Source organism: Cajanus cajan, chromosome 1 (assembly GCF_000230855.2).
Source record: "Cajanus cajan strain Asha chromosome 1, NIPB_CcT2T_4, whole genome shotgun sequence".
NCBI classification, from domain to species: domain Eukaryota; kingdom Viridiplantae; phylum Streptophyta; class Magnoliopsida; order Fabales; family Fabaceae; genus Cajanus; species Cajanus cajan.
This window is the reverse complement of record NC_138517.1, coordinates 31,176,923-31,201,206: the sequence shown is the minus strand read 5'-3', so window position 1 is coordinate 31,201,206 and position 24,284 is coordinate 31,176,923. Positions and strand designations below refer to the sequence as shown.

Genomic DNA, 24,284 nt, shown 5'->3' with positions numbered 1-24,284 from the left:
TTATAAAAGATAAAATATCTCAATATAATTTAAAATATTAGCATCATAACATAATTTAAAATTCTTATATTTCTCATTACCAAAATTTATTATTTTTCATAACTTAATAATGAGTTTTCATAAATAGTATGTGAGTTAAATGTGACATTTTCTATTCTTAGACGTTTGGAACATTAATTGTAACAACTTGATAATCTCAAAACTCTTTTTTAAAGGATAAAACATCTAAAATCATGAAATTTCAAAAAATAACTTAAATGTACACTTTAGTCAATTCTTTTTCTTTTATAATGTATGATATATAATATTTAGAGATCTTAAAATGTAATAAAAATAAATAAATAAATAAAAATAATAATAATATCAATGTTTTCTAATGAACTATATTATGAGCACTAGATGATACATAGGACTAAGGACTTAATTATCATTGTTGGTATCAAAACTAGTTTTTCAAGATTTAAGACAAAATTGAATAATAAGTTTTCATTGATATTTTATTAATTTCATTAAATAATGAAAATCTTTGTTTTCATTATTTGAAAATAAAAAGAAGTTAAATAAATATTTATATTTTACATAGTCAACGAAATGTAACAATTTTTTTTTAAGAAATGTATTAGTGGTGTGGTGGAATTCAATTTGCACCTTTTCTTATACATAACTAGACTTTTGAAGTAAAACATCTTCTCAAAAACTGGTTTTATATTAAAATAGAAAATTTTACAATTACTTTTCTTAAATAATAATTGATGGCAACTCCATTGATTTTCATCAATTTTCATTTAACTCTTATTACAACGCCCTTCAAGCATGGATATTGTGACTAACATTGCACTCTTATCTAACGAATGGTATGATGCAACACTCTGCAAAAAGTAGCTGAAAGAAAAACACAAATTAAACAAGACATTAGTAACAAGACCTAAAGACATCTATTCTACTTAATATGCATAATAGATGTATATATGTTTGGCTATTGATTAATTTTGTTTGTTTGAAAAATCAAGAAAATTATATATTCTTATAAAAAACTCAAACAGAACACATTTTAAAAAACATTTAAAAATAAATATATAAGAAAATAACAAGGTCTATTTTAGATTTAGTTTATAGGAGATTTTCAATAATAAATCCCATTATTAAACATTTTCTAAAATAAAATTGTTGACATAAGATGCTTGTTGAGAAGCTAAACATAAAAACTTAAAAATTAAGATGATATTGATTTTAACTTGCACAAAAGAATAACTTTATTTTCACTTAAAATATTTTATTTTAAATGAATATTATAAGGAGATTAGGAAGTCACTATGGATTGTGCTCTTTGTCATTAGTGTTAAAATTTTCACAAAGCTATATGTCAATATCTATGCTACTAGTTATTATATATCTTTTATTTTAATGATAAAAATTCTAAAAGAAATAATTGGTAGACATCTCTTAGCTCCAAATATCTCATTAATGCTTATTATTTCTTTTTTATTTCTCTCTTTTATCACGTCATTATCTTATTTTGTTTGATATTTCTCTACAAAGAAAATGTCATGTACCTAAGGATGTTTAATTCTTATAGACATGATGCTTGTAGGTAAAATTAAAAACTACTTTTACTTACAAATATTTAGTATAGGTAAAACTCAAATATTTATACTTACAACTATTTAATTATATGCAAAAATTTACAAAGACATTATTATATAACTCATATAATGGACAAATAGATTGTTTGTAAGTAAATGTACAAAAAATTATTTACTTACAATTTTCCATTTTTAGAAATAATTTATGTCCCTCACCACAAAGTCAATTTTATTGTAATGTTTTAACAACAAAAAGTTGTCTCATTTTGATTGCCACTTTAAAAGATGAATAAGTCATTCATAGTTTCTCACTAGTGACCATTGTAGATTCATTTACATTAAAATGAATTATAGTGAGTTTCACTTTATAGATACTAAACAACTATTGATTCTTAGTAAAAGGTAAAAGTGATGAGATGATCATTTCCTTTGAAGGATTGTTGCATAAAGTCCATTATTAAGCTATATATATTAGTTTTGAATATAAGTTTCTTGTGATGATAAATAAACATATAAGGTTAGATATTACCTTCCAAAGAAACACATAAAAAGATTGTGTGGCTGCTTTGTTTTTGACATCTAAACACTTCGCATGATACCAAAGAACTGATGCCAGAATAACATGTGCCAAACTCTAACACATTGAAAATGAGAATCAACTTAAATTAAGTGAAATAATAAAACCATGTTCACATTCATTATATATATCCATCTATGTAATGACACTATAATTTGAAAAATTATGGAACGACTTCAGCTTTCTCTTCATATTATGCCACCTTAAAACAACAAATTTGACACTAATATATCTAGACAATATACAAATAAAGACAAAATATTCTATAAAATAAAGATTAACAATTTCCTTATGTTATACACTTAACACAAACTATGTATACATTAGTGAAAGTAGACATGTTTAAGACTTTTAGATGACAATTGCATAAAAGAAAACAAGTGCTAAATTTTAATTATTCACCGATCACTATATTGCACAAAATGCAAACATGAGGTGGAAGAAGATTATATAAATTGAATTCCTTGAAACTCGTTATTCTACAAATGTAATCAAAATAACAATTAGATTATCTAGAATTGAAACTTATAAAATTTGATTAGACACAATAAAGAATATTGCAAAGTAATAGTTATGGATAAACTATACAAGTAATTAGCACATCACCGTGATCAATTTGCTCCATAGACAAGAAGATGTTGCTCCCACAAACAGAATGGCAGCTCCGTAAGTCATTTCGAGAAGTGAAATACAAATCCAGAATGTCTGAAAAAAAATTTATTTAGGGGAAACCCATAGATACATAAGGGCACAACCAAATCCTATGGCTATTAGATGCTAAATGAGAAGACCATACCCGTTCCTGGCCTAAAACCACTGCGAAATTTCGAATGCCAAATTTTTTATCTCCTTCAGTATCAGGTATATCCTTTATAAAAGTCAACAAAAAGGTAAGTTTTATTTTCACATATGATATACATGTATATTTTTAGAAAATATAAACTTTCATCTTTTACCTTGAAAAATGATAGAGCTGCAGTGATTAAGCTCATAACTACTAAAGCAAAAATCAATGATTTTGGAATCATGATTGGCCTCTTGAACACATGAGTCTGCACATTTAATTTTACACATATATATTAACAACCAAAAACTTTTGACTTGGTATGAAGGTTCATCTACTATATACGAAACTAATATGTAGATGTTAGATAATATGCTATCTAAAGTACTACTCTTTAGGCAAAAGCCTAAAATCCCTTAATAAGTTAGCTTTTGATAATTTGTTGTGAATTCAACTAAAACAACACAAAATCTTGTACAAAAATATTTGTTTTTATATTACAAGTTTAGAAGCTAATGTTTTAACAAAACCACCTGCATGTGAAGAAATATTCCAAGTTGGAGTATTATTGCTCGATCAAGTATGAAGTTCAATGCACTAAGCACCGAAGATTTCTTCCATCTCAATAGGGGCAACTGAAAGATTTCAGAAACACAAATAGATGTAATCATTATTAAATCATGTTTTCAACTTGAGGTTTTCTAAAATCTAAAATTAAAATCTAACTTATGGCAAAGCAAACTAGTGTCACATTCTTACAATTAAATATACACAAGTTTATTTGTATTAGGAAAATTTAGAATGTGGACAAATATTGCATAACATTCATTGCCTATTATTTTAACTAGACAACTATTGCATTATGTGACGTCTTATTAACATTGAAATGAACAAATTATCCAATGTGACTCCTAATATAATTATGCCTTGAATAAACTTAAGGAGAAAGAAAATTTAAATGTCATCCAAAAGAACTCACATTGATTGAATAAACAGATGCTGCAATAAAATGGGAGAAAATAACCCAAAACAATGGCGGTGAACCTACAATCCATGCAAGCCCAAAACTCTGTAAAGAACAATAATAAGATTAATATTATTTATAACTCAACCATGATGTGTTAGTTTGACTACTAGGATATTGAAGTTAATTAACTTAAAATTCCATCCATGATGAGATTTCATTGAATGGATAAAAAATTGTTATTTTGATGGATAAAAAATTGTTATTTTGGTGAACTTTTCGGGGGCAATATTCAATATAACGATAGTAGATAGTTTGATCACCATTACATTACACAACTTGAAAAAAGTCTAGACTTTTTTAATGAAGACATCAACATTTAAGAAACAAGCTGATTTATAAACAAAGGCATTACCATAAACAATAGGAAATAAACAAGAAATTTTTTAAATGAAATGACTGAATTTTTAAATTTGTAACAATCTCTTGTAGGGAACTTAGTAGTATCACCAAAATATATAGATAGAGAAAGAAACCAAATTGTGTTATGAATACTTTGTTAATTCTTATACGTTTTCAGATATTTAAAAGAGAACAAACAAAAAGTGTAAATAAATATTTGTATATGCTAACTAATTAGGCAATAATAGAGGAATTAATAGGTTCCTTAATATCAATGAAAAAAAAAAGAATATTGATAATAACAAGGATAATCAAGTACAAGACATGATTTGCATCAAAGTTTCCATAAACAGCAATTTTAGGTATAATACCAGAATCGCACTTGATACAACAATAGTAGTGATAGTTTCAAAAGAACAATCTCCTGATGCAAATGGAAGATTTGGCTTGTTTATCTGCAAGTAATACAACATGTAGCTCAAATTAATATATTATTTCCATAGCAATGAGAGTACGCAATAAATAAAAAAAAAACTAATGTAATACTATTGCATATAATAAGATTTGCCTACAATCTTATGTGAATTTTCATTTTTAATTTTCTTGAAATAAAAAAACATGAGTTGATAATTATGAATATTGATGTTTAGAGTAAGGAATTTATGATGTAAAAAGGACAAAAAAAAATCATTTAAAAGGATAAGCTAGGCTGACTTGTGTTCAATACATAGCTTTAGCTGGAGATTGTGAGACATGCATCGATCTGCCCAAAATGTTGTTGGGAAATATCGGTATAATTTTTCTTCTCAAAACAGATATTCCGTGAAAATGTGACATATAATTAAGAGTGATAAATATATGGATCACATAATTTTTTTTAGACGGATTATGATGAATTGAATATAAGTAATTCATTTAGATTTATTAAAAAATTATATGTGAAAATTTAATTTATTTAAAAGAAAAAATTCATCAAATTTATCAATTAACAAATTTTTTATGGATAGATATCTAAATTATTATGTTTTAAAAAATTTATAATTTTTATTTTTGAAATATTTTATTTTTCTCTATTTTTTATAAGTTTTTATATTCTTATATAATATTTTAAAATTTATAAAAAAAATTTATCAAAATAATCTTTTAAAATCTCAATCTAGTAAATATCTTATATGATAATCCAATGGATTTTAAAAAAGTAGTGAATGAATTATTATCTATCTATAAAATTAAATGGATGAATTGAATTTTATTTATTATTTATTTTTGTCATAATAAATAAATTGATTAAATTTACTTGTATGTAGATCGGATGAATGATAAATAAATAAATTTATTTGTTACCAATGTAGAATTAAGATTCTCATCTTTTCCATAGAAGAGATCGGTTAAAATTAAATTACGGTGATAGTGACTATAATTTCATAGAAGAAATTCTGATCTTGTAAAAAAAAAAAAAACTAAAACGTTTTGCTCATAAATTAATATTTACTTGTATATAATTTAAAAATGAACTTTCAAAAATTTTAAATGACAGTTTTTATAAAAGTTGTAATGTAAAAGATTCTATTTAGATAAATTTCTTTGCAAGCACAAATAAGAAAAGATGATAAGAAGGTAACATAGATTAATTTTTTTTATCAATTAAAATCAACTTATGTAAAATTTACTTTATAGATGTTCTCTCAATTAGTTTCTCTAAGAACTATATATATAATTTGTGTATAAAGTTATAAGAGAAACTCAATTCATTTTATCTCCTATTTTTTTATTAGGAAGCTTTTAGCAAATTTAACCTATAAATTAGTTAAAAAGTAGCATGGTCCAAATTCAAAGTGTGAACTAATTTGAATCTAAAATAAACCAAATCTAATTTTCGAAACTCGAATTTGGTCTTGGGTTGAGTACCTATGCCCAAAAGTCCAAAAAGTAAAAGTAACCATGCATCACTTAGCATATTGTTAATTTCTGATGATAAATTTCATACCTTGTCTATTTCATAGTCAGCTAAATCATTCAAGGCTACAACAAAAATGTTCATGGGAAAGATAGCTACCAAGGCCTGAAATAATGACGCACAAGTATTGATAATTAAAGTTAGGTAAAGGATGCAAATAGCCTCCATTAGACATATTTAAATCACAAACAAATTTGAGTCCCCACCTTCAACAAACCAATAAAAAATGTTGGAGAAATATCAGAAAAATTCTCCACTGCAAGGAGAGCCGAAGAAGTTATGTTTACTGCCTGTACAAACACAAACAATTTACGTAAATATTTTAAAAATTAAAAAAAAATTACATATTTTGTTTTTCTAAAGTCAGACACACAGGTTCATACAAAATATATGGATTAATATTATTTACAAATTGATTATATAGAAAAAGAAGAAAAAAAAAGGTTTGACTTAACTGCAACAATTGCTGCCACTGGCCTCATAAACCTGGTTAAAATATTTATGGCATCTTTTGTAGAGGCCAAAAGGCTTTTTGGTCTAGGATCTTGAGGTTCAGATTCAAATGATTCTCCAGGGGCTACATTCACAACATTACTTCTAGCACATTCTTTACCTGTGGATGCTGCCTCAATGCATAATCTATAATCATGCTTCAAATTATTTTGCTTCTCATGTCTCATGATGGGATATTCATTCCGAATTTTCCGACTTTTATAAAATGAAGCATTTGTTACGTGACAACCTATAATATCAAATGTGGAATGTTAGTAGCTGTGACCATGAAAAAGAAGTAATGAGCCCTCACTTCAAATTTCTTTTATTTATCATTGTTAGGAGTAAAATTTTAGAGTAGAAATGTTCAATGATCGAAAGAGATTAGGTAGATACACCTATGACCTGAAATAGTAAATTAGTAAAATATCACGAGTACAGCTCTCAAGTTCAAAAAGAAAGATTTCAATACTCAAACAAGTGGTTACGGAGCAATCTCAAACGGTTTAAAGGAAGTTATTCATATGACGTAAATGACAGGACAATTATAATCCACGTGGAACTCACGTATAGTAACCACCTCTTGGAAAATAATGATTATGTGTTTCAAGGAAGGAAGTGATAGATGGTTGAAAGACGTTAATTAAGGAAGTTAGAAGCGGTTGAAAAGATAACACACGATCCAAAGAATGGGACGGTTACTAATGGCACGATAAATCCAACTGCTATTTTGGCCTTTTTACAAATAGACAGGTCAGGCTCAGTCTTAAGGGTCAGAAATCAAATGCTTATATGCTCATATGCATCTATTGCTTACGTTTATGGCTCTTGTGCACGATATTGTTGAGTAATTTCTTGGCCACCCTTTTTCTTTTCTTTTCTTAGCGTAATTCTAGCCTAGTTAGTATAGTGTAGTATTGTAATTCTGTTGCTTCTCAGAATTCTTGTGCACAGTAATTCAACAATTATTGGAAGCAAGCAAATTATGATTTCTATTATCAATATATATGTTGTTTATTCGATTCATTTAAATATTTATATATCCATGAATCTCGTTTCATGATAGTCATCAAAAAAACATCTAGAAATCGCTAAAAAACGTTAAAATTAAACTTTGACTAGTTTAATTGGCTAATTGGTTATATTTGGTGCATGTGAGCTTCATTCTAAAAAAAAATTGGTTGCGCATTAATAACGTACAAAAGCAAGATATGCAGAAAACACTACTTGATATCATACCTAAATTAAAAACTTGGTTAGCTCGAATAAAAAAATTCATAAACAAATTTTACCGCAAACAATCACTAACAAATAATAGTAAGATACAAAATTATTATTATAAATATAATTCTTTTTTAACATATATTTATGCATAATTTTAATATTAATTTTGAATGAGATTTAAAATATATATTATATGTCATGTTAAAATTTATATTTATATTTTTGATAATATATCAATATATATTTTATATATAATATAGATAAAAATAATTTTTAATAATATTTATTATTTAATATAATATATGAGTTATTACATGACAATTTATTTTTAAAAAATTTATAAAAAAATATTGAAACATGTAAGATGTAACGTGCACCGAAAGAATAACCGTCATAAAAAGAATTATAAATAATTTGACACGCAACAATTCATAATTTCGATTTGTTTATGGGGAATACCTATTTTGTTTAAGAGTACTGTAATTCATGTTATTTTATTAAGATTGCGTTTTGGTTAGGGAATTTTTTTTCAATCTCTTATGCACTTTTTGAGACATTCAAAGAGCTAATAAAATATATAAGAGTTGATTAGAAAATAACTCATGCATAAAATATTTTGAAAGGATAAGATATGGAATACTGCTAAGAAAGTAGTATGTTATGTAAAAATTTAGAAACTAACATTGAGAATAGTTTAATTTAAAAGTTTCAGTCCTACTTCATAAATATGAGATGTATTTTATATAACTTATAACTTAGATATTCCAACTAGACCTGATAATATGTTAGTGAGCATAGAACCTGATAATATGTTAGTGATGAGAATACAGATGATGTGGCTCGGTCCAAACCTTGTCAGTTACATTCTCCAAAGCCCTCTCCTAATTCCCCCAACAACACATGTTCCGAATTTGCAATATCAGAACAAAGCTTTCAATTAACAATGATATTTGCAAGTAATATTTTGGGCAATTTGTGTAATTTTAATTTGTTGAAATGCTATAGTGATTATTGATGTTTTATATTCTGAAGCAGGAGAAGTTTCTTGATTAATAGGCATCAAATAAAATATTTGTTTTGAAAATTAATATTTTATGGCTTCTAATTGGTATTTTACGTGACTTCTTTGGATCCAGGTTATTAAGAAGTAGAATATTTGCTATGCTGTTGTGTATTCTGATTTGCTTACATCAAAAAGGTAATATTGTTCATTTCGTTTTCATCACTGATTTGTGTTGGAAATATGGGCAAAAGCAAGGAAACTTTGAATTTTTGTGGTTTGGGTATATGTTAAGGAAGGGAGAATATATATATATATATATATATATATATATATATTTTTTTTTTTTCTCTTTTATTTTTTTAATAATCCTTGATTAAGTACGTGTTTGAATTTTTGTTAATGATTTATATTTTAATAATTTTTCACGTCAAAACACATAAAAATAATAAATAGTTACTTTTCTATCACGTTTAAGATTTGTGGATGAAAATTTAAATACGCATTAAGTATGTGGAAGTTCCTTTTCTTTTTCTCTTTTTTATGTTAGTGATGAACTTGTGTATTATGTATTGTTTTATTCGGGTTTGTAAATTAGCTTTTTTATCTTGTATTTGAAATTTTTTATCTTTTTAATCTTATTTTGTAGGTTAAAGCCTTCACATTGGATTTTGAGAAACTTGATATCAAGGTTATTTTACCAATTCAAGTTGAATTTGCATGAGAATATACTATGTTCTTTTTATTCGGATAATTTGTTGATGAAATAAGCCAATCACTTTTTTAAATTGATGTTGTTCATTAAATAATGCTTATTATTATATCAATATAGTTGACCTTGTGGAAGTACACACAAGACTAAAAAAACTATGAAATAATCCTTTTTGTGTAGCTAGGAATTCGTGTCATCTCTTTGATAGCATATTCAAAGACGTTTCAAACAACATTAAGTAATATAAAACTTGGATGAAGTGATGAAAAGGGGGGGTTAATTAGGGACACTAGGAGAAAATCTTTTGTGGATCAAGCCAATATATTTCTATTACGTGATGAATACTCAATAAAAATAAAATATTTATTTTTTTTAATCTTATTTTGTAGGTTAAAGCCTTCACATTGGATTTTGAGAAACTTGATATCATAATTGAAGGTTATTTTACCAATTCAAGTTGAATTTCCATGAGAATATACTATGTTCTTTTTATTTGAATACTTTTTTGAATGACATAAGCCAAATACTTTTTTAAATTGATGTTGTTCATGAAATAATATTTATTATTATATCAATATAATTGACCTTATGGAAGTATACACACAACAAAACTATGAAATAATTTTTTTGCGGAGCTAGGAATTCGTGTCATCTCTTAGAAACATACTCAAAGACATTTTAGACAATATTAAGTAATATAAAACTTGGATGAGTGATGAAAATAAATATCTAAGAGAAAATCTTAGATAAAGTTTATTTCTATTACGTGAGGAATACTCAATAAAAATAAATTTTTTGCATTTTCTTTGTAATACTAACAAATCATCTTTAAAGGTTTTGATTAGTTTTATTTATATTTTGTTTATATAAATATTAGTTATTTCATATTATGGGAAAATTTGTAATATAATTATTTAAACTACCTTCTTTTATGTACTTGTTAATGCATTATTCCTATGAATGAATTATAACGCATAAGTTTCAAATTTTGAATTGATATTATAGTGTACTAATTTTGAAAAGGTATAATAATAGAACAATTTGTATAAAAAGGTAAAATATTATTGATTAAATATTAAAGCAATCTCTTAATTAGAAAATGAAATTCGGTATTAAAGACTAATGTGAAAATTAAAATTATACAAACCTTATTATTTAAAAAAAAATTACTAGTCATGAGAAAATAATTTGATATTAATAATAATTTTTATTATTTTTATTATTTTTTTATATTTGTGGCAACTTGATTTTATCACTATTAAATATAAATATTAATGATAATATTTTTCTCATAATAAACATTAATTTTTGTAACATTTAAATACACTGTCACTAATTTAATAATAACTTGTATTTTAGCTAGTGACTATCGATGATAAATTAAAATATCATTACAAAATATTTTTAGTGTGAACTTTTTAAGCTTTTAATGCGGAATGTGATCAACACAAAAATAATTTGTTTTGAAATGGTAATTCTTGTAATTAAATCGTTTTAAAATTTATTGTTATAAAAAAAATTCAATTATTCACATCTCAAAATTTCTGCATATGGTAAAAAATTAAACCTCTTTTAGTGTATAATAAAAAATTATTAGATTGTATCCAAGAACTAACATGTGTTTATCTAAGTACAAGAGACTCAATTTTTTACATCTAATTTTGGACTTAATTTTAAATCTATGAATGTAGAAAATAAATATAAAAAAACAATTGTTAGTTCGAAAGATCAAACAGTGTTATTAAATTTCGTTAACTATATTATTTTTTAACTTATAATTTTATTTCAATTTTTTATCTTAAATTATGTTAATTATATTATTTTTTAACTTTTTAATATAGATCTTTTTTACTGATTTAGTAATAAACTCTCAATTTGAATATTAAACCATTAAATCGCTGTCTAAAAGCTGATTCATGTCTGATCCAATTTTTATAACATTGAATTGTCATAATAAAAGATATTAATAATGACAAGTGCAATTAATAAATAAAAAATACATATATACATAAAATATAGTAATCAATGTTCATAATTAAATAAGTGCTATAAATTATATAGTAATCAATGTTCATAATTAAATAAGTGCTATAAATTATATAGTAATCAATGTTCATAATTAAATAAGTGCTATAAATTATATAGTTATCAATTGTTCATAAAATTAAATTAAATAAAAAAATTATTTTGGAACAATAATTAATTGTTCATAATTGTAAAAATGTTTTTTTTTCCCGCGTAAACTCGTTATAGAATGAAAGAGCAACAACCCTTCTTAACAAATACATGCTTTAGTTTCACATCTATGATCTACGCTCATATAAGAATCACATTAAAATTAATATAAAAAAATATTATTATTTCTTTTATTTATACCTAATAAAAATTGTTGCATGTGCAATGAAAATTTATATGAATTCAAATGTTTATTAAGTGTGCATTTGGAATTAAAATTAAAAAAAAAATGGATGAACATTCTCTCCACATCTAAATGATTTCTCTATTAATTATTGTGGCCATCACTTAAAAGTGATTCTTATATGTACATCCAAACATGTCCTAAGACTCTCATAAAAATTTAAAAGATCGACACAAAAGGTGCATGAGAACAATATTAACAACAAAAATGCACAACCATAGACGCATCGAATAAAAAACAGTGTTGATGTATATTTTCTATTCACCCTTCCCTTCAATACACCCATTTATATGCTTCTTCTCACATCACAAGGTTCCTCAACAATAAAATTATCAGCATGCACACCATGAAGCCATAAAATAATATAGCATTTTTCACATCAATTTTTTTTTAGAAAAATGCATAAACAACATAAATTTGCAGTAATATTGCTGAAATAAAATGGACGAATTATTGGAAGGCTTACCAGTGGTAAGGGAAGAAGCCAAAGAGAAAGAGCCAAGAAGCATAGAAGCCATTATCCACGCTAACTTTTCACCGAACTTGTGTGTCACTCAGTTTCACCAAATATATATATATATAAAAAGAAACTATGTAACGTGAAACTTTTAAATATCTGAATTTGAAAGTCAAATGCTAGTTAATACTTATAGTTGTAGATAGTCACCAAAACACAACTATACCTTCTATTTAATTACAACCTACATTACTATATAATAGTCATGTAAATTTATGATAAATAATTTTTATTGTAGTATAAAATTATCTATTTTATTAATAATTGATTTTAAAATATTAATATTTAATTCATAATTAAATAATTATGATAAACAAAAATTAAATTAGATAAATTGTTGAAAGAATCTCAACAAACTCTCTTGTTAAAAGAAAGTCTATAAAATTACTTTTCGGCAAGATAGTAATTCTTGTTTAATATATGAGTTGATTAATTTAAAATTTAATGGTACTTTTTAATATGTGATTGAAAACATAAAAGATCATTCAAACACAATAATCATCCAATTCACAATCAACCCGTCCATGTAAAAGATGGACTATTATTTTACACTAGAAAAGTTTTTAAGAAGTTTTTAACTTCATATCTAGTTCAATTTTTGTTTATCATCATTATTTATGAAATAAATTTTAATATTTTAAAATAATGATCAAAATTCAAAAATATATAAATTTGTATTATAATATAATTTATTTATCATAAATGTAAATATTATTTATATATTTAAAATATTTGTTTATTTAAATCTAATTGTAATTTATATATTTATATATAATATTTATTTATATACATAATTTAATTTAATTTTTAGTTATGTATAATAAACATTTAATTTGTGTATTGCACTATTAGTAATGTAAACTACTATCAAGACTAATCATTAAATTATGGTTATTCTGTAACGACCTGTCGTGGCCGTCACACTACGAAACAACACTACACACTACTGGAATATATATACTAGAATAGTATAATAAAATATTTACAACACAAGTTGCTAATCAAGCAACCAACATTAACTAGTTATATACAAAAAAATATACTACTATAAGAGCCTACAAAAAATATCCATCTCCAAGCACTTCCTGTGGCGTCTAGCAGCTATCTCCCAGCCTATCCCTGTCCTGCTCCCATACAACGTATGATCATCGCAGTCCAAACCATGGAAACATGCAAGGGTAAGCTAGAAACAATAAACAACTCATAATAATTTAATATATATGTAACACAACAACTATATAATCATCTTCGCATCCGACACGTAAGACAAACAACATATATACTATACATCTTAACATCATTTCAACTTATATTCAAACATATCAACACTGATCAATACTTCAATACAACTACTGTACAAACCATTTGAAATAGTTATCATATTCATCATAACAACAACCAACACATGTATTACAATCTCTCAACAACACATGTTTTAAAGCAACTTACAACATAACAACACACTATCATCATCCTCAACAGGGTCAACATACAACATAATCACATCTTAACAACACAACAACATATATACAACTCGTATCAACAACAAATCAACTCATCAACAACTTATACGTTGTCACGCATTTCAACTCGGAGATCTCCTACAACATGATGAGCAGTCTAAGTGGCTAGGTCCTACCGAATCGACAACACATAACCTTTTTGGGCTTGCTAGGTAAACAACAAATTTGGATAGAAATCCACAACACGATAACGGTTTCTCAGACTTCGCCACTTAAACAAGGAAGTATAGTACTATGTCAGGATAGAACAACTGGGTTTAGGCCTACCACGACATTAGCTAGCTCAACTAAGCCACCTATGGGATTAGCTTACCGACTATCCTTCAAATACTACAACCCTCCGATACTCGGTTAGGAACTAAGTTCCCGACTTCGTACTTTACTCAAATTAGCCGCTTGTAATCGTTATAGCACGACCTGGCCCCTATACTGTGGTCGCTTTGTACACGTGTGCCTCGACCTTACCCACACACGGGATCAATTAAGTCCTAGAGGAGAGCAACATAACGTCCACTCCAAGGGACAACTTCCCAAGGAGGGTTTTTCAACAAATTGGGCTCTCAGAGCACCACAACTATCTCAATCCACACAATGGGATGAGCAACTTCGAAAATATCTCCCCTAGTCCTAGTGATATCATCACAGCTTAATCAGCTTACAACTCAACAGCACAGCTCCGCTCAACAACTTAAACAACATACAACTTTTCACTCATCATCTCAATCAACTTTCAACTTAAACAACATGGTTATCATCTCATCAACTCAATGATCGACTCATTTCAACTTTAAATAACACAGTCAACTCAACAGCTTATTAGCTCAACTCATAATTTACAACTCAATCATCATAAAGTAATATCTTTTCAACATATGGCACAACATACAACTTTATAGAAACATACAACTCTCCTCTAACAACTTAACAACAAGTCTACTAATAACATCTATATAAGTCTCAACACATCTACACACTTCACATCATACTTCTCACAACTCACAATATTATCGTCATGCACTTCACAACTTTCAGCTATATAATCTCATCATATTTCACAACATATAAATGTCCACACATAACATATAGCAAATTTAACAACATATCACATATATTCAACACATTTCTATTTGGCACAATTACTCATTTAGTTTACAACACTATACTCAACATGCATATCTTCATTTCACTTTCTACTCATCATACATCTCAATGTAATTATACAACTCCATACAACTCAAAAATAACCTCAAATTCAACATGAAATCAACCATGCAACAAAATCATCAAAAACTCCATTTTTCCCAAACTCAAAAAATGAGAAAGTCCTCAAATCAATCAATGATTTTCAACATTCTTACTCCATATGAGTTCCTAAACTCACATATAACCAAACAACATACAATCTAGCTTCTCTTACCTGAAGATTGACTCTAAAAGCCAAGAATCTGAGAAGAAGGAGAAGAAGGAGAAGAAGAAGAAATATCCTCCAAAGCTTGACTCTTGAACTTCAATCCTCAAAAAACAAGCTTAATTTCTAGTCCAGAGTCCTTCTCTCTAGAACTTCTCTCTAAAACCTCTCTTTCTCCTCAACTACACACACGTCCTATTTATAAAAGTCTGAAGTGGCCAGAATGACCCGTTCTGGCCTCCTTCATCATGTGTAAAATTCACATGCAAAACGGCCCGTTCTGAAACCAAAACGGCCCGTTCTGGCACGTCTAGAACGACCCGTTCTCAAACCAGAACTGCCCATTCTGGAGTTGAATTTAACTCACAATCAGGGACGGAGCCAGGATTTCAATACTGGGGGGCCGAGAATAAATAATATATAATTTATAATAAATGAAAATTAAAGTATCAAAAGCATATTATCTGACAAAACTAGATAATAATTAACATAATTTAATAAAAATTATTTCTCATATTTACATTTGATAAATATATCGAACATATTGCAAGATCAAGTTATTCAAGTATGTACCTTTATTTCTTAAGTTGTGCCCGTCGTTGTTTCATGAAGTAAAAATCATCAATTATCATATCAGTTGTAAATCTTCGTGCAATCTCCTTCTCAATATAAACAATCATGTAGTCAGTAAGAAAACCATCTTCCATCTTGTTGCGCAAACTTGTTTTTATAATCTTCATAGTTGAAAAAGCACGTTCTGTAGTTGCTGTTGACACGGGCAGAGTAAGAACAAGTCGTATCAATCGATCAATTAAAGGATAAACATTTGATTTGCCAACCTCTACTAGTTTTTGACATAATTCACCAAGAGTTGACAAATTATGAAATTTGGGATCCTTTGGCACATCAAACTCATAATGTTGCAATTCATATTCCATATGAATCATTTCTTGGTCAGAAAAATCTGAAGAGTAAAATTTCTTAGCTAGACTACAAATATCACAAGCATTAAATGATTTGAATGCATCTTTAGGATCCAAAGCTACACTCAACATAAGAAGTTCAGTTGATTGCTCGCTGAATCTACTATTCAATTCTTTCAATTGATAATCTATCGCTGCAGTAAATATATCTACACGATAATGATGCTCAACTGTCACAGAATCCTTTTTAAGCCGAGTTCGAATTATGTCAGAGTAAGTAGCACTCATATCAGGAATTGGTACACCTCGGCTATTGCAAAAAGAGTTAACATTTTCTAAAAGAGAATCCCAACCAAAATCCCTTAACTTTTGAATTAGTGACTTTGTGCTAGAAACCAAACACATAGCATTCACAATGTCTTGATTCTTTTGCTGCAAAGCTTGACAAAGCTTGTCTGTGATTCCCATAATTTCTTTCATAACATGTAAAATGAAAACAAATTCAAAAGACATCAATACTCTGAAAGCATAAGTAGCATCACCTCGTTGAGAGCCAGTTCCATTAACCACCAAATCTTCAAGAACTGAAGTAGTTGCATTAAACATGCGTAGAAGGCTACATATTGAATTGAAATGAGAACTCCATCTAGTATCTCCAGGTCTTTGTAGTGTGCCAATTTGATTAGCTCCCCTCCCAGTTTCAATCTCATCATTTGCAACCAAACGTGCAATTTCAGTCTCATAAGCATCATGTAACTCATCATTGCGTTTGCAAGAAGAACACACAACATTAACAATCCTACTCAAGTTTTGAAAAAAAGCATGAACATCACTTGAATCTTTAGATGCAGCAACAAGAGCTAATTGTAACTGATCAAATGAGGCGCTACATTTTTTTAAAAAAAAAAAAATTCCAAAGTGATACCACATAGCAGGCCGTACCAGAAGTCCAAAAGTTGAATAAAAAAATAAATTTGGGTTATTCATTTAATTATACATATGAGTTTATATTAAAAATAGGGGGTGCCATATAGTAATATATATGTATATAAAAAAAAATTAAAATTGTTGGGGGGGCCGTGGCACCCGTAGGTCCCCCCTTGGCTCCGTCCTTGCTCACAATGACTATTTTGGAACGACTTGTTCTAGTTTAAGATTCATAGGCCTATTTAGTAGTTTAGAACGGCCCGTTCCAGTTTGGGAATGACCCGTTCTAGGCTATTAAATTATCTACACTGGGCTTTGGGCCTTCTGAAACTTGCCACGCTACATATTCCTTTCGAATTTATACATAAATCAAGAAAAAGCATGTAATTAGTTAGGCTTTGTTTGAGAGGGGGGAGGAATAGAAGGAAAGAGAATAGATGAAAATTGATTTAATAAGATTATGTAAGAAATAAAATAGAATAATGTAAAATTTGTAATTGTTTGGTAAAGTAGAATTAGGTGAGAAATAGAGTGAAAATATTTTTTAAATTAATTTATATTAAATAAAATAAATACTAAATTAATAAATTTAAACATATTTAATATTTTTATTATTGTTTTGTTTATTTATTTATTATTATATTTACATTGTTTAGCTTTATATTTAAATTATTTATTTTAAATTGATAAAAATTATATAAATATAAGGTAGTTATAGATTAATGTTATATATATAATAAATAAAAATTATATTCATTATTTATTATTAATAATAATATTTTATTTATTTATTTATTATTATACATAAAAAAAATAATAAACAGTTCCAAATACAACTAAACATAATAAATTAAAATTTTCAACAAAAAATAAAAATTAAATCTGAAAAACATCGAGAAAAAGTATAAAATTTAAAACTATGGAAGAAAACAAAAAGGCATAGACCATATCAACACTCGTTGCTGCATACTTGAAAAAATGCAAATACATAAATATTTTGTGCAATTCCCATGCACTTTCCCTCACATAAAGGGAAAGGTTCACTACAAGAAAAATGACTTATGCCTACACACAAAAAATGTCACTAAAAGTCTAAATTCCATAGGTAAAGGTATCATGGACTTTGACCTACAAACATTGAAGTTGTCAACTTTGAGGGGCCATATAGCTACAACTAATAGCCTATCACTATAAGTTTTACCTACAGAGATAATTTTACCTACAACTACATTTGACTGTCACTATACGTGCTACCTACAATTTGCAATATGCGTTGGTAAAAATCATTGACTTTTATTTACACTCCCTACTATAGGTAAACACCATTAAGTTGTACTTACATGTTATGACTGTAGGTAAAAGTCATTAACTTATTCTTACATACTCTGACTATAGGTAAAAGTATTTTTTATTTTATTTATTTATTTATTATTATTATTATTATTATTATTATTATTATTATTATTGTACCTATAAATATATATATATATATATATATATATATATATATATATAATATCTCTTATAGAGAATATGTGTACTCTATATGAAGTGTAGTTCAAATTTTATTATTACCTTGTATACAAAAAAATGACATTAAAGTATAAAAAAAATTCAAATTTCATTAACTGATATATTTAATTTAATATTTTGTTCTTGCTAAATTTCATTAAATAATAAAAACTATATATACAAAACATAAAAAAAAAGGAAAAGATAAGTAGATGACTTATTCACATACTAGTCTAATATGGAGATTCTATATCAGTGTCAACAACCAGTAATTATTATCATATTATTCTAAACATCATGTATGTATTATATTTCAAGTATCATTGTTCATAGAGCTAAAGACATATTGCATTGACAAATGTCATTCTATAAGTATTTCTATCTATGTTGATCCACTGCATGTAAATCCTTCACCAATCCTAAAAAAAAAATATGAAAAATGCCACTTTTGCAGCTTGTGGCCCACCAGGCAATCCTCGTTCATTTATGGCATCAGCCATGTCAACAAAAGGACCAAGAGTGTACCAGGACCTCCATACTCCAAGTGCAAGAAAGTGCTAAAAATCTGTTCAATTCAACATATAATCACAATTCACAGCAAGTTAAATATGGACAATAATATTTCATCATAATATTAGATATAAAGCCTCGGGAGCCTAAAAAATGATAATAGCAGATAATAGCACATAGCGGCCAGCCTAAAAAATGATAGAACAGTATATAGCACATAGCAAGATGGTCACTATTTTTTATATACAGATTGAATAATTTACACCATAACATTATAAAAAATACTAAAAATCATGACATTCATATTTAACAATGAAAGCTCATGGTCATGGGTTTTAAGCAAAACATACAAAAAAAAAAATAACAACCAGTCTAAGAAACAAACAAATTCAGAAGACATATTCATATTTCAAACACAAGAGACATCATAAAAACTCAATAAAAAGTGAGGGTGGGTGTAGCACAGAGAAGAGAACAGGAGGGGCTGAGGGTTCAGAGTTAGACGTAGGAAACTACATCCAATTAGGGATTTGGTAATTCTAAAAAAGGGGGAAGTAGATCTCAAAACTAATTAACAAAATAAAATGCAAGGACAAAAGAAAATAAGATGTCTGACCTTTGAAGTTGGGCTTTTAGTACATTCACATATGCAAGAAGCTCTTCCTTCTCTTTCGTTGCTGCAGATTCTCTCTGAACAACCTCCTTTATCCTAGCTTCAGCATTTGCTTCTGCCACCCTAACCTTTTCTTCCGCTCTTACTACAGCTGCTTCTAAGATCACATCATGCTTTCTAGCTTTTGCCAATTCAGAACGCCACATATTTGCTTCCTGAATAGCAGCATCTCTCTGCTTGATTACTTGCTCTCTTTCTTTGATTAAGCCTACAATCTTTTCTTCGGACTCTTTTAGCTACAAAAAACAATTTAAGAAAAGATGAACATTCAAGACAATTTCATTGCAAGTAACACCCATAGTAATAGCTAAGGGTCAATTGTCCAAAGCAGTTTACTGAATCACTTGAATTTCTGTTGCCCAAAAAATATTTTCATATGAACCAGCACAAAGGCATACCTTCTGTGTAAACAAGTCTTGCTGCTTCTCAGAATCTTTATTCAAACGCTCAATTTCTACACAAGCAATTCTCTGTTGCTCATCCATAGTATAAGCAGCAGATGTTGCAGCCTCAGCAGCTTCAGCAGTCTCAGACAGTTTATCTGCTATATCTTTTATAGTTGAATCACGTGCCCGAATGTCTCGAGACAAATTTTGTAGCTCCTCATCCTTAACTCTTAGTGTTTCCTGTAGAGTGTAGCAGCATCCTCAGAACCAAATCCAAAGCAATAAACTACCATAAAGGACCAAGAAGACAATAAATAACCAGGTACAAATATTCCTTGTCTAATTAAACAAATCCTCTCTCTATTTATATCCAACCTCCTTGTTCCTCTTCAAAATCTTGGTCCCTAGGAATGTAGCAGCTGAAAAACTCATATATACCTGGTGATCAAGCTGCAATGTAGATTAATCTTTAAAAGTGAGCCCGGAAGATCTTATTAGCTGAAAACTCTGAAAAATAATATGATGAACAATGTAAGAGATAAGTTATGATATACACTGAGAGCTAGAGAGGTGAGAAGAGTAAATTTTGGCAAACAATTATATACGGATGATCAAGGTTGATTTAATTAATTTTAATCTTAGCTGTCCACTTCAATTATGCAGTTAAGATTTGCTTCTTTCACACACTCATCTTTCACTGATTTGTTTTTGTGTCAGTTCTTCAGATCAATGAACACGTGAAAACATATGATCTTCACATCTAAAAGGCTTTAAAGCTTGCTTGTCAAACAGTGAATTGCTGTAAACTGCATTATTTGGCTGTTAGCTAATGGACAAGGGTGGTTCTGGTGGCAAGCTAGCTTTCAGTTTGAAACAAAAGTCAAAGCTGGTGCCACCCCCTGTTAAGTTGAGTGCTGATGAGGATGAAGAAGAAATTGAAGCTGGGTATGTTTAACTATAAAAGTCCAACTATTGAGCGGCGCAGAAAAAGAAATGGTTAGAAAAGGGAGCATAGTAAAAAATTAAAGAACTTAAGTTATTTTTAAGATAGTTTAACAGTGCACTGAACTGCACTTTTAGAGGTTCAGTTTTTTAAAATTAATCTATAAAATGGTTCAATTTAATTTTTAATTAAATCAGTTTAATCTTTTCAGTCCAATATAGTACAGTTAATTGACAGTTCAGATCAATGCAGTTAATTTTGTCCACCCTATGTAAAACGATAATAAAATTATAAAAAAAAACACATGCATAAACAGTCATGAGATTCCTGTTAGAAATGGATGGAAAAACATTGAGTCCAATAAAGTTGAATTTCCACTCGAGAAATTGGAGCAAATTACTTAGCTCAGCAATAATTCCTCCCAAGATCCAAACCTAGTAGCTAACCATCCTTGACGTGACGTTTAATCAAAGAATGTTTTGTGAACATACATAGTAAAAAAGTTAAAAAAGTTGTCGACAAGAACAAAACAATTGAATATTTTCGTTTGTTACAACAAAATCTTTTGTGGACCAAAATGTTATTTCAATCTTCCTTTTCAACACGAAATCTTTTCTTTGCTATTTTCCGCATATGACTTTAGGGAATGAAACAGCTAGATATATAACAGCGAGATTTCAAACATTTAGACACTATTTTAAGTAAATTTAAATCACTTATACTTAACACATTATCTAAAACAACACAATAGCCACAGCAAGACCTAAAAAAATTACAAGATTAAAAGTTAAACAAATTTACTTTTAGACATAAATAAAAAAACAGGTATATTTCATATTTTAAGCCATTTTGATATTATAAATCAAACCAGTGGCAAGTTTTGTAAGCTATAATAAGACAAAACAAAAGCCAAATAAGGGTGTGTAATAGGGCAAACTTTATGATTTACAAGGTGTGAAACCAAACTATTCAGCAGCAACAATTGTCTTTGGTGCTTTATGGTGTGCATGTGGCAGAACAGGAATTACAGGATCACCTAAACTGAGCAGCAAAAATATGAAAAAAGACATGTACAATGAAATGCCCTGTTTTGGGGGGAATCAATCAGAAGATGCAACATTAATTCAACCAATCGGCCACTCCATTAAACCAATCATCACTGAGCAGTGTGTACTTTAATAGTTGTGTGGAATTAAACCAGGTTTTATCAGGGCTTGATGTTTGATAACATCATTAAGCTGGAATTTCCTACATTTTTCATTTTTAATCTCAAGTTTGAGCTTCTGTCTATAAATTAAATCCACATTTATTAAAAATAAGACTATAATGGAATATGAAGACATGTCATTACATGACAGATTCAAGTATACCAAATCAAATATACAAGAACATGCAAATTAACTTGTCAAAAAAAGAGCAGATATATTAGACACCTGTTTTTTCCTCTGCCTTCTCATATCAGCCTATATTCAGAACCAAGGTTTCAAAAACCAATAAAACAATCAGATTCCAGGAAAAAATGTAAAAATCTTCAACCAGGAATTAAAAAAAGAGTACGAGATAAAATTCTATAAAATACCTATTGACAAACTGGTGAACGTTCTAATACGAGATCTGTGAGTGCTTCTTCGACATCTGTTAGCAAACTCAGTACCAATAAACAAATCCTACATTAGAATCAAGAAGAAAAAGAGTACGAGATAAAATTCGAAAGTAAAGCGCAATGTAGTAGAGGACTTGGGATTATATGAACCAAAAACCTAGATCAGAAGAAACAAATAAGCTGTAGGAGATATGCAAATTCATGATGAAGAAACCTGTGAATGGAGACATGATTCGAGACTTAGAACGGAGACATGATTCAGAATGGACACGAGCGAGGAATGGGTGCGGAGTAATTCAAAACGGAGACCTATGAAGAGAACTGGATTCTGTGGCTTTTGGGGTTGGGTTGGGCGGCTCTGATGATGGGCCTCACCATACATGGCCCAGGTCTATTACTTCTTTTATTTTGTACACTTCCTTTGTATTTTTTTATTTAATTTCTTTTATTTCATACGTTGCAAGATGGCTAACTTCGTGTGGGTGTAGTGCAGGTCAAAATAAAGTAACTTGTCAAAATAAACCTTAATTATTTAATTCCAATTTTTAATTATATATTTTATATTAATATTGATGTTCTATGAAATTAATTAGTCTTATATATAATTATTTATTTGTTTTACATGGATTTTTATTTATATTAAATAACTATAGGTATAAATTTTGTAAATTTTTTACCTACCTAAAATAGTAGTAGGCATAAGTCTTTGTAGGTTTTTACCTATATTGACAATTTGTTGGTAGAAGAACTTTAAGTTGTATTGAGTTTTGCCTACACCAAACAAAAGTGGGTATAGATTTTTGAGTTATACCTACATTAAATATTTGTAGGTAAATTTTTTTTTTAGTTTTACCTACACTAATTCAGGTCTATAGGTAAAAGTGTCTGTAGGCACAGGTTATTTTTTTTGTAGTGGTTTAATTTTGATTGGTCCCATTATAATTTTGGGCTATTGCTTAGAGCTCTCAAATTTATAAGGTCTCCAAATTCTTTTAATAGTAATATTATTGATATAAATTAATTTTTAAAAAATTAATAATATTTGAGATAAAACCCAATATTTTATCTTATTTTCTTATTATTAAAATTACTTAAAAGACTACAATCCATTTATTAGTTTTTGTAAATGAAAAGTCACTCAATAGTCATTACTACTTACTTTTGTCTTTTACAAATGACAAATTTTCAACCTCTTTGTTTCCTTTCTAGTATATCTCTTTCTCATTCTCTCTCCATTCTCATTCT

The 24,284-nt window shown here is 28.1% G+C and overlaps 4 protein-coding genes across 4 annotated transcripts; all 4 read right to left on the bottom strand.

Annotated features, from left to right (window-relative positions):
* Positions 1–565: 565 nt before the first annotated feature.
* Positions 566–6,192, bottom strand: LOC109792084 (naringenin 8-dimethylallyltransferase 2, chloroplastic). The gene is made up of 8 exons (XM_029270059.2): positions 4,682–6,192; positions 3,924–4,013; positions 3,478–3,579; positions 3,117–3,212; positions 2,957–3,028; positions 2,767–2,865; positions 2,113–2,217; positions 566–882 (listed from the first exon to the last, which is right to left on the bottom strand). Exons 1-8 carry the CDS (start codon positions 4,781–4,783, stop codon positions 841–843), a joined length of 708 nt encoding a protein of 235 aa, XP_029125892.2. The 5' UTR covers positions 4,784–6,192; the 3' UTR covers positions 566–840.
* A 246-nt stretch (positions 6,193–6,438) lies between these two features.
* LOC145959163 (naringenin 8-dimethylallyltransferase 1, chloroplastic-like) lies at positions 6,439–13,831 on the bottom strand. Its single transcript, XM_083077749.1, has 3 exons — positions 12,581–13,831; positions 6,723–7,009; positions 6,439–6,557 (listed from the first exon to the last, which is right to left on the bottom strand). The coding sequence occupies exons 1-3, from the start codon at positions 12,630–12,632 to the stop codon at positions 6,450–6,452; spliced, it is 447 nt and encodes a 148-aa protein (XP_082933875.1). The 5' UTR covers positions 12,633–13,831; the 3' UTR covers positions 6,439–6,449.
* Positions 13,832–16,137: 2,306 nt separating this feature from the next.
* Positions 16,138–19,424, bottom strand: LOC109790215 (uncharacterized). The gene is made up of 3 exons (XM_083068042.1): positions 19,368–19,424; positions 18,632–18,666; positions 16,138–17,371 (listed from the first exon to the last, which is right to left on the bottom strand). The coding sequence occupies exons 1-3, from the start codon at positions 19,422–19,424 to the stop codon at positions 16,138–16,140; spliced, it is 1,326 nt and encodes a 441-aa protein (XP_082924168.1).
* LOC145954208 (uncharacterized) lies at positions 19,052–20,925 on the bottom strand. Its single transcript, XM_083068034.1, has 4 exons — positions 20,869–20,925; positions 20,506–20,733; positions 20,051–20,343; positions 19,052–19,489 (listed from the first exon to the last, which is right to left on the bottom strand). The coding sequence occupies exons 1-4, from the start codon at positions 20,923–20,925 to the stop codon at positions 19,426–19,428; spliced, it is 642 nt and encodes a 213-aa protein (XP_082924160.1). The 3' UTR covers positions 19,052–19,425.
* Positions 20,926–24,284: the final 3,359 nt, after the last annotated feature.

What these genes read in the sequence shown, in the direction of transcription:
- LOC109792084 (XM_029270059.2), bottom strand. Translation starts at nt 4,783, where the DNA reads ATGTTGTATTACTTGCAGATAAACAAGCCAAATCTTCCATTTGCATCA. An exon ending in CATCTGTTTATTCAATCAAT is followed by an intron (nt 3,580 to 3,923) that starts GTGAGTTCTTTT and finishes GAAATCTTTCAG; the next exon opens with TTGCCCCTATTGAGATGGAA. An exon ending in TGGTTTTAGGCCAGGAACGG is followed by an intron (nt 2,866 to 2,956) that starts GTATGGTCTTCT and finishes ATTTTTTTTCAG; the next exon opens with ACATTCTGGATTTGTATTTC.
- LOC145959163 (XM_083077749.1), bottom strand. Translation starts at nt 12,632, where the DNA reads ATGGCTTCTATGCTTCTTGGCTCTTTCTCTTTGGCTTCTTCCCTTACC. An exon ending in GGCTTCTTCCCTTACCACTG is followed by an intron (nt 7,010 to 12,580) that starts GTAAGCCTTCCA and finishes TTGATATTATAG; the next exon opens with GTTGTCACGTAACAAATGCT. An exon ending in CAGTGGCAGCAATTGTTGCA is followed by an intron (nt 6,558 to 6,722) that starts GTTAAGTCAAAC and finishes GTGTTTGTACAG; the next exon opens with GCAGTAAACATAACTTCTTC.
- LOC109790215 (XM_083068042.1), bottom strand. Translation starts at nt 19,424, where the DNA reads ATGGCTGATGCCATAAATGAACGAGGATTGCCTGGTGGGCCACAAGCT. An exon ending in GGCCACAAGCTGCAAAAGTG is followed by an intron (nt 18,667 to 19,367) that starts GCATTTTTCATA and finishes TGCAAATTGTAG; the next exon opens with GTAGCACGTATAGTGACAGT. An exon ending in ACAGTCAAATGTAGTTGTAG is followed by an intron (nt 17,372 to 18,631) that starts GTAAAATTATCT and finishes AAAAAAATGTAG; the next exon opens with CGCCTCATTTGATCAGTTAC.
- LOC145954208 (XM_083068034.1), bottom strand. Translation starts at nt 20,925, where the DNA reads ATGAGTTTTTCAGCTGCTACATTCCTAGGGACCAAGATTTTGAAGAGG. An exon ending in TTTTGAAGAGGAACAAGGAG is followed by an intron (nt 20,734 to 20,868) that starts GTTGGATATAAA and finishes TACACTCTACAG; the next exon opens with GAAACACTAAGAGTTAAGGA. An exon ending in CTAAAAGCCCAACTTCAAAG is followed by an intron (nt 19,490 to 20,050) that starts GTCAGACATCTT and finishes TGAATTGAACAG; the next exon opens with ATTTTTAGCACTTTCTTGCA.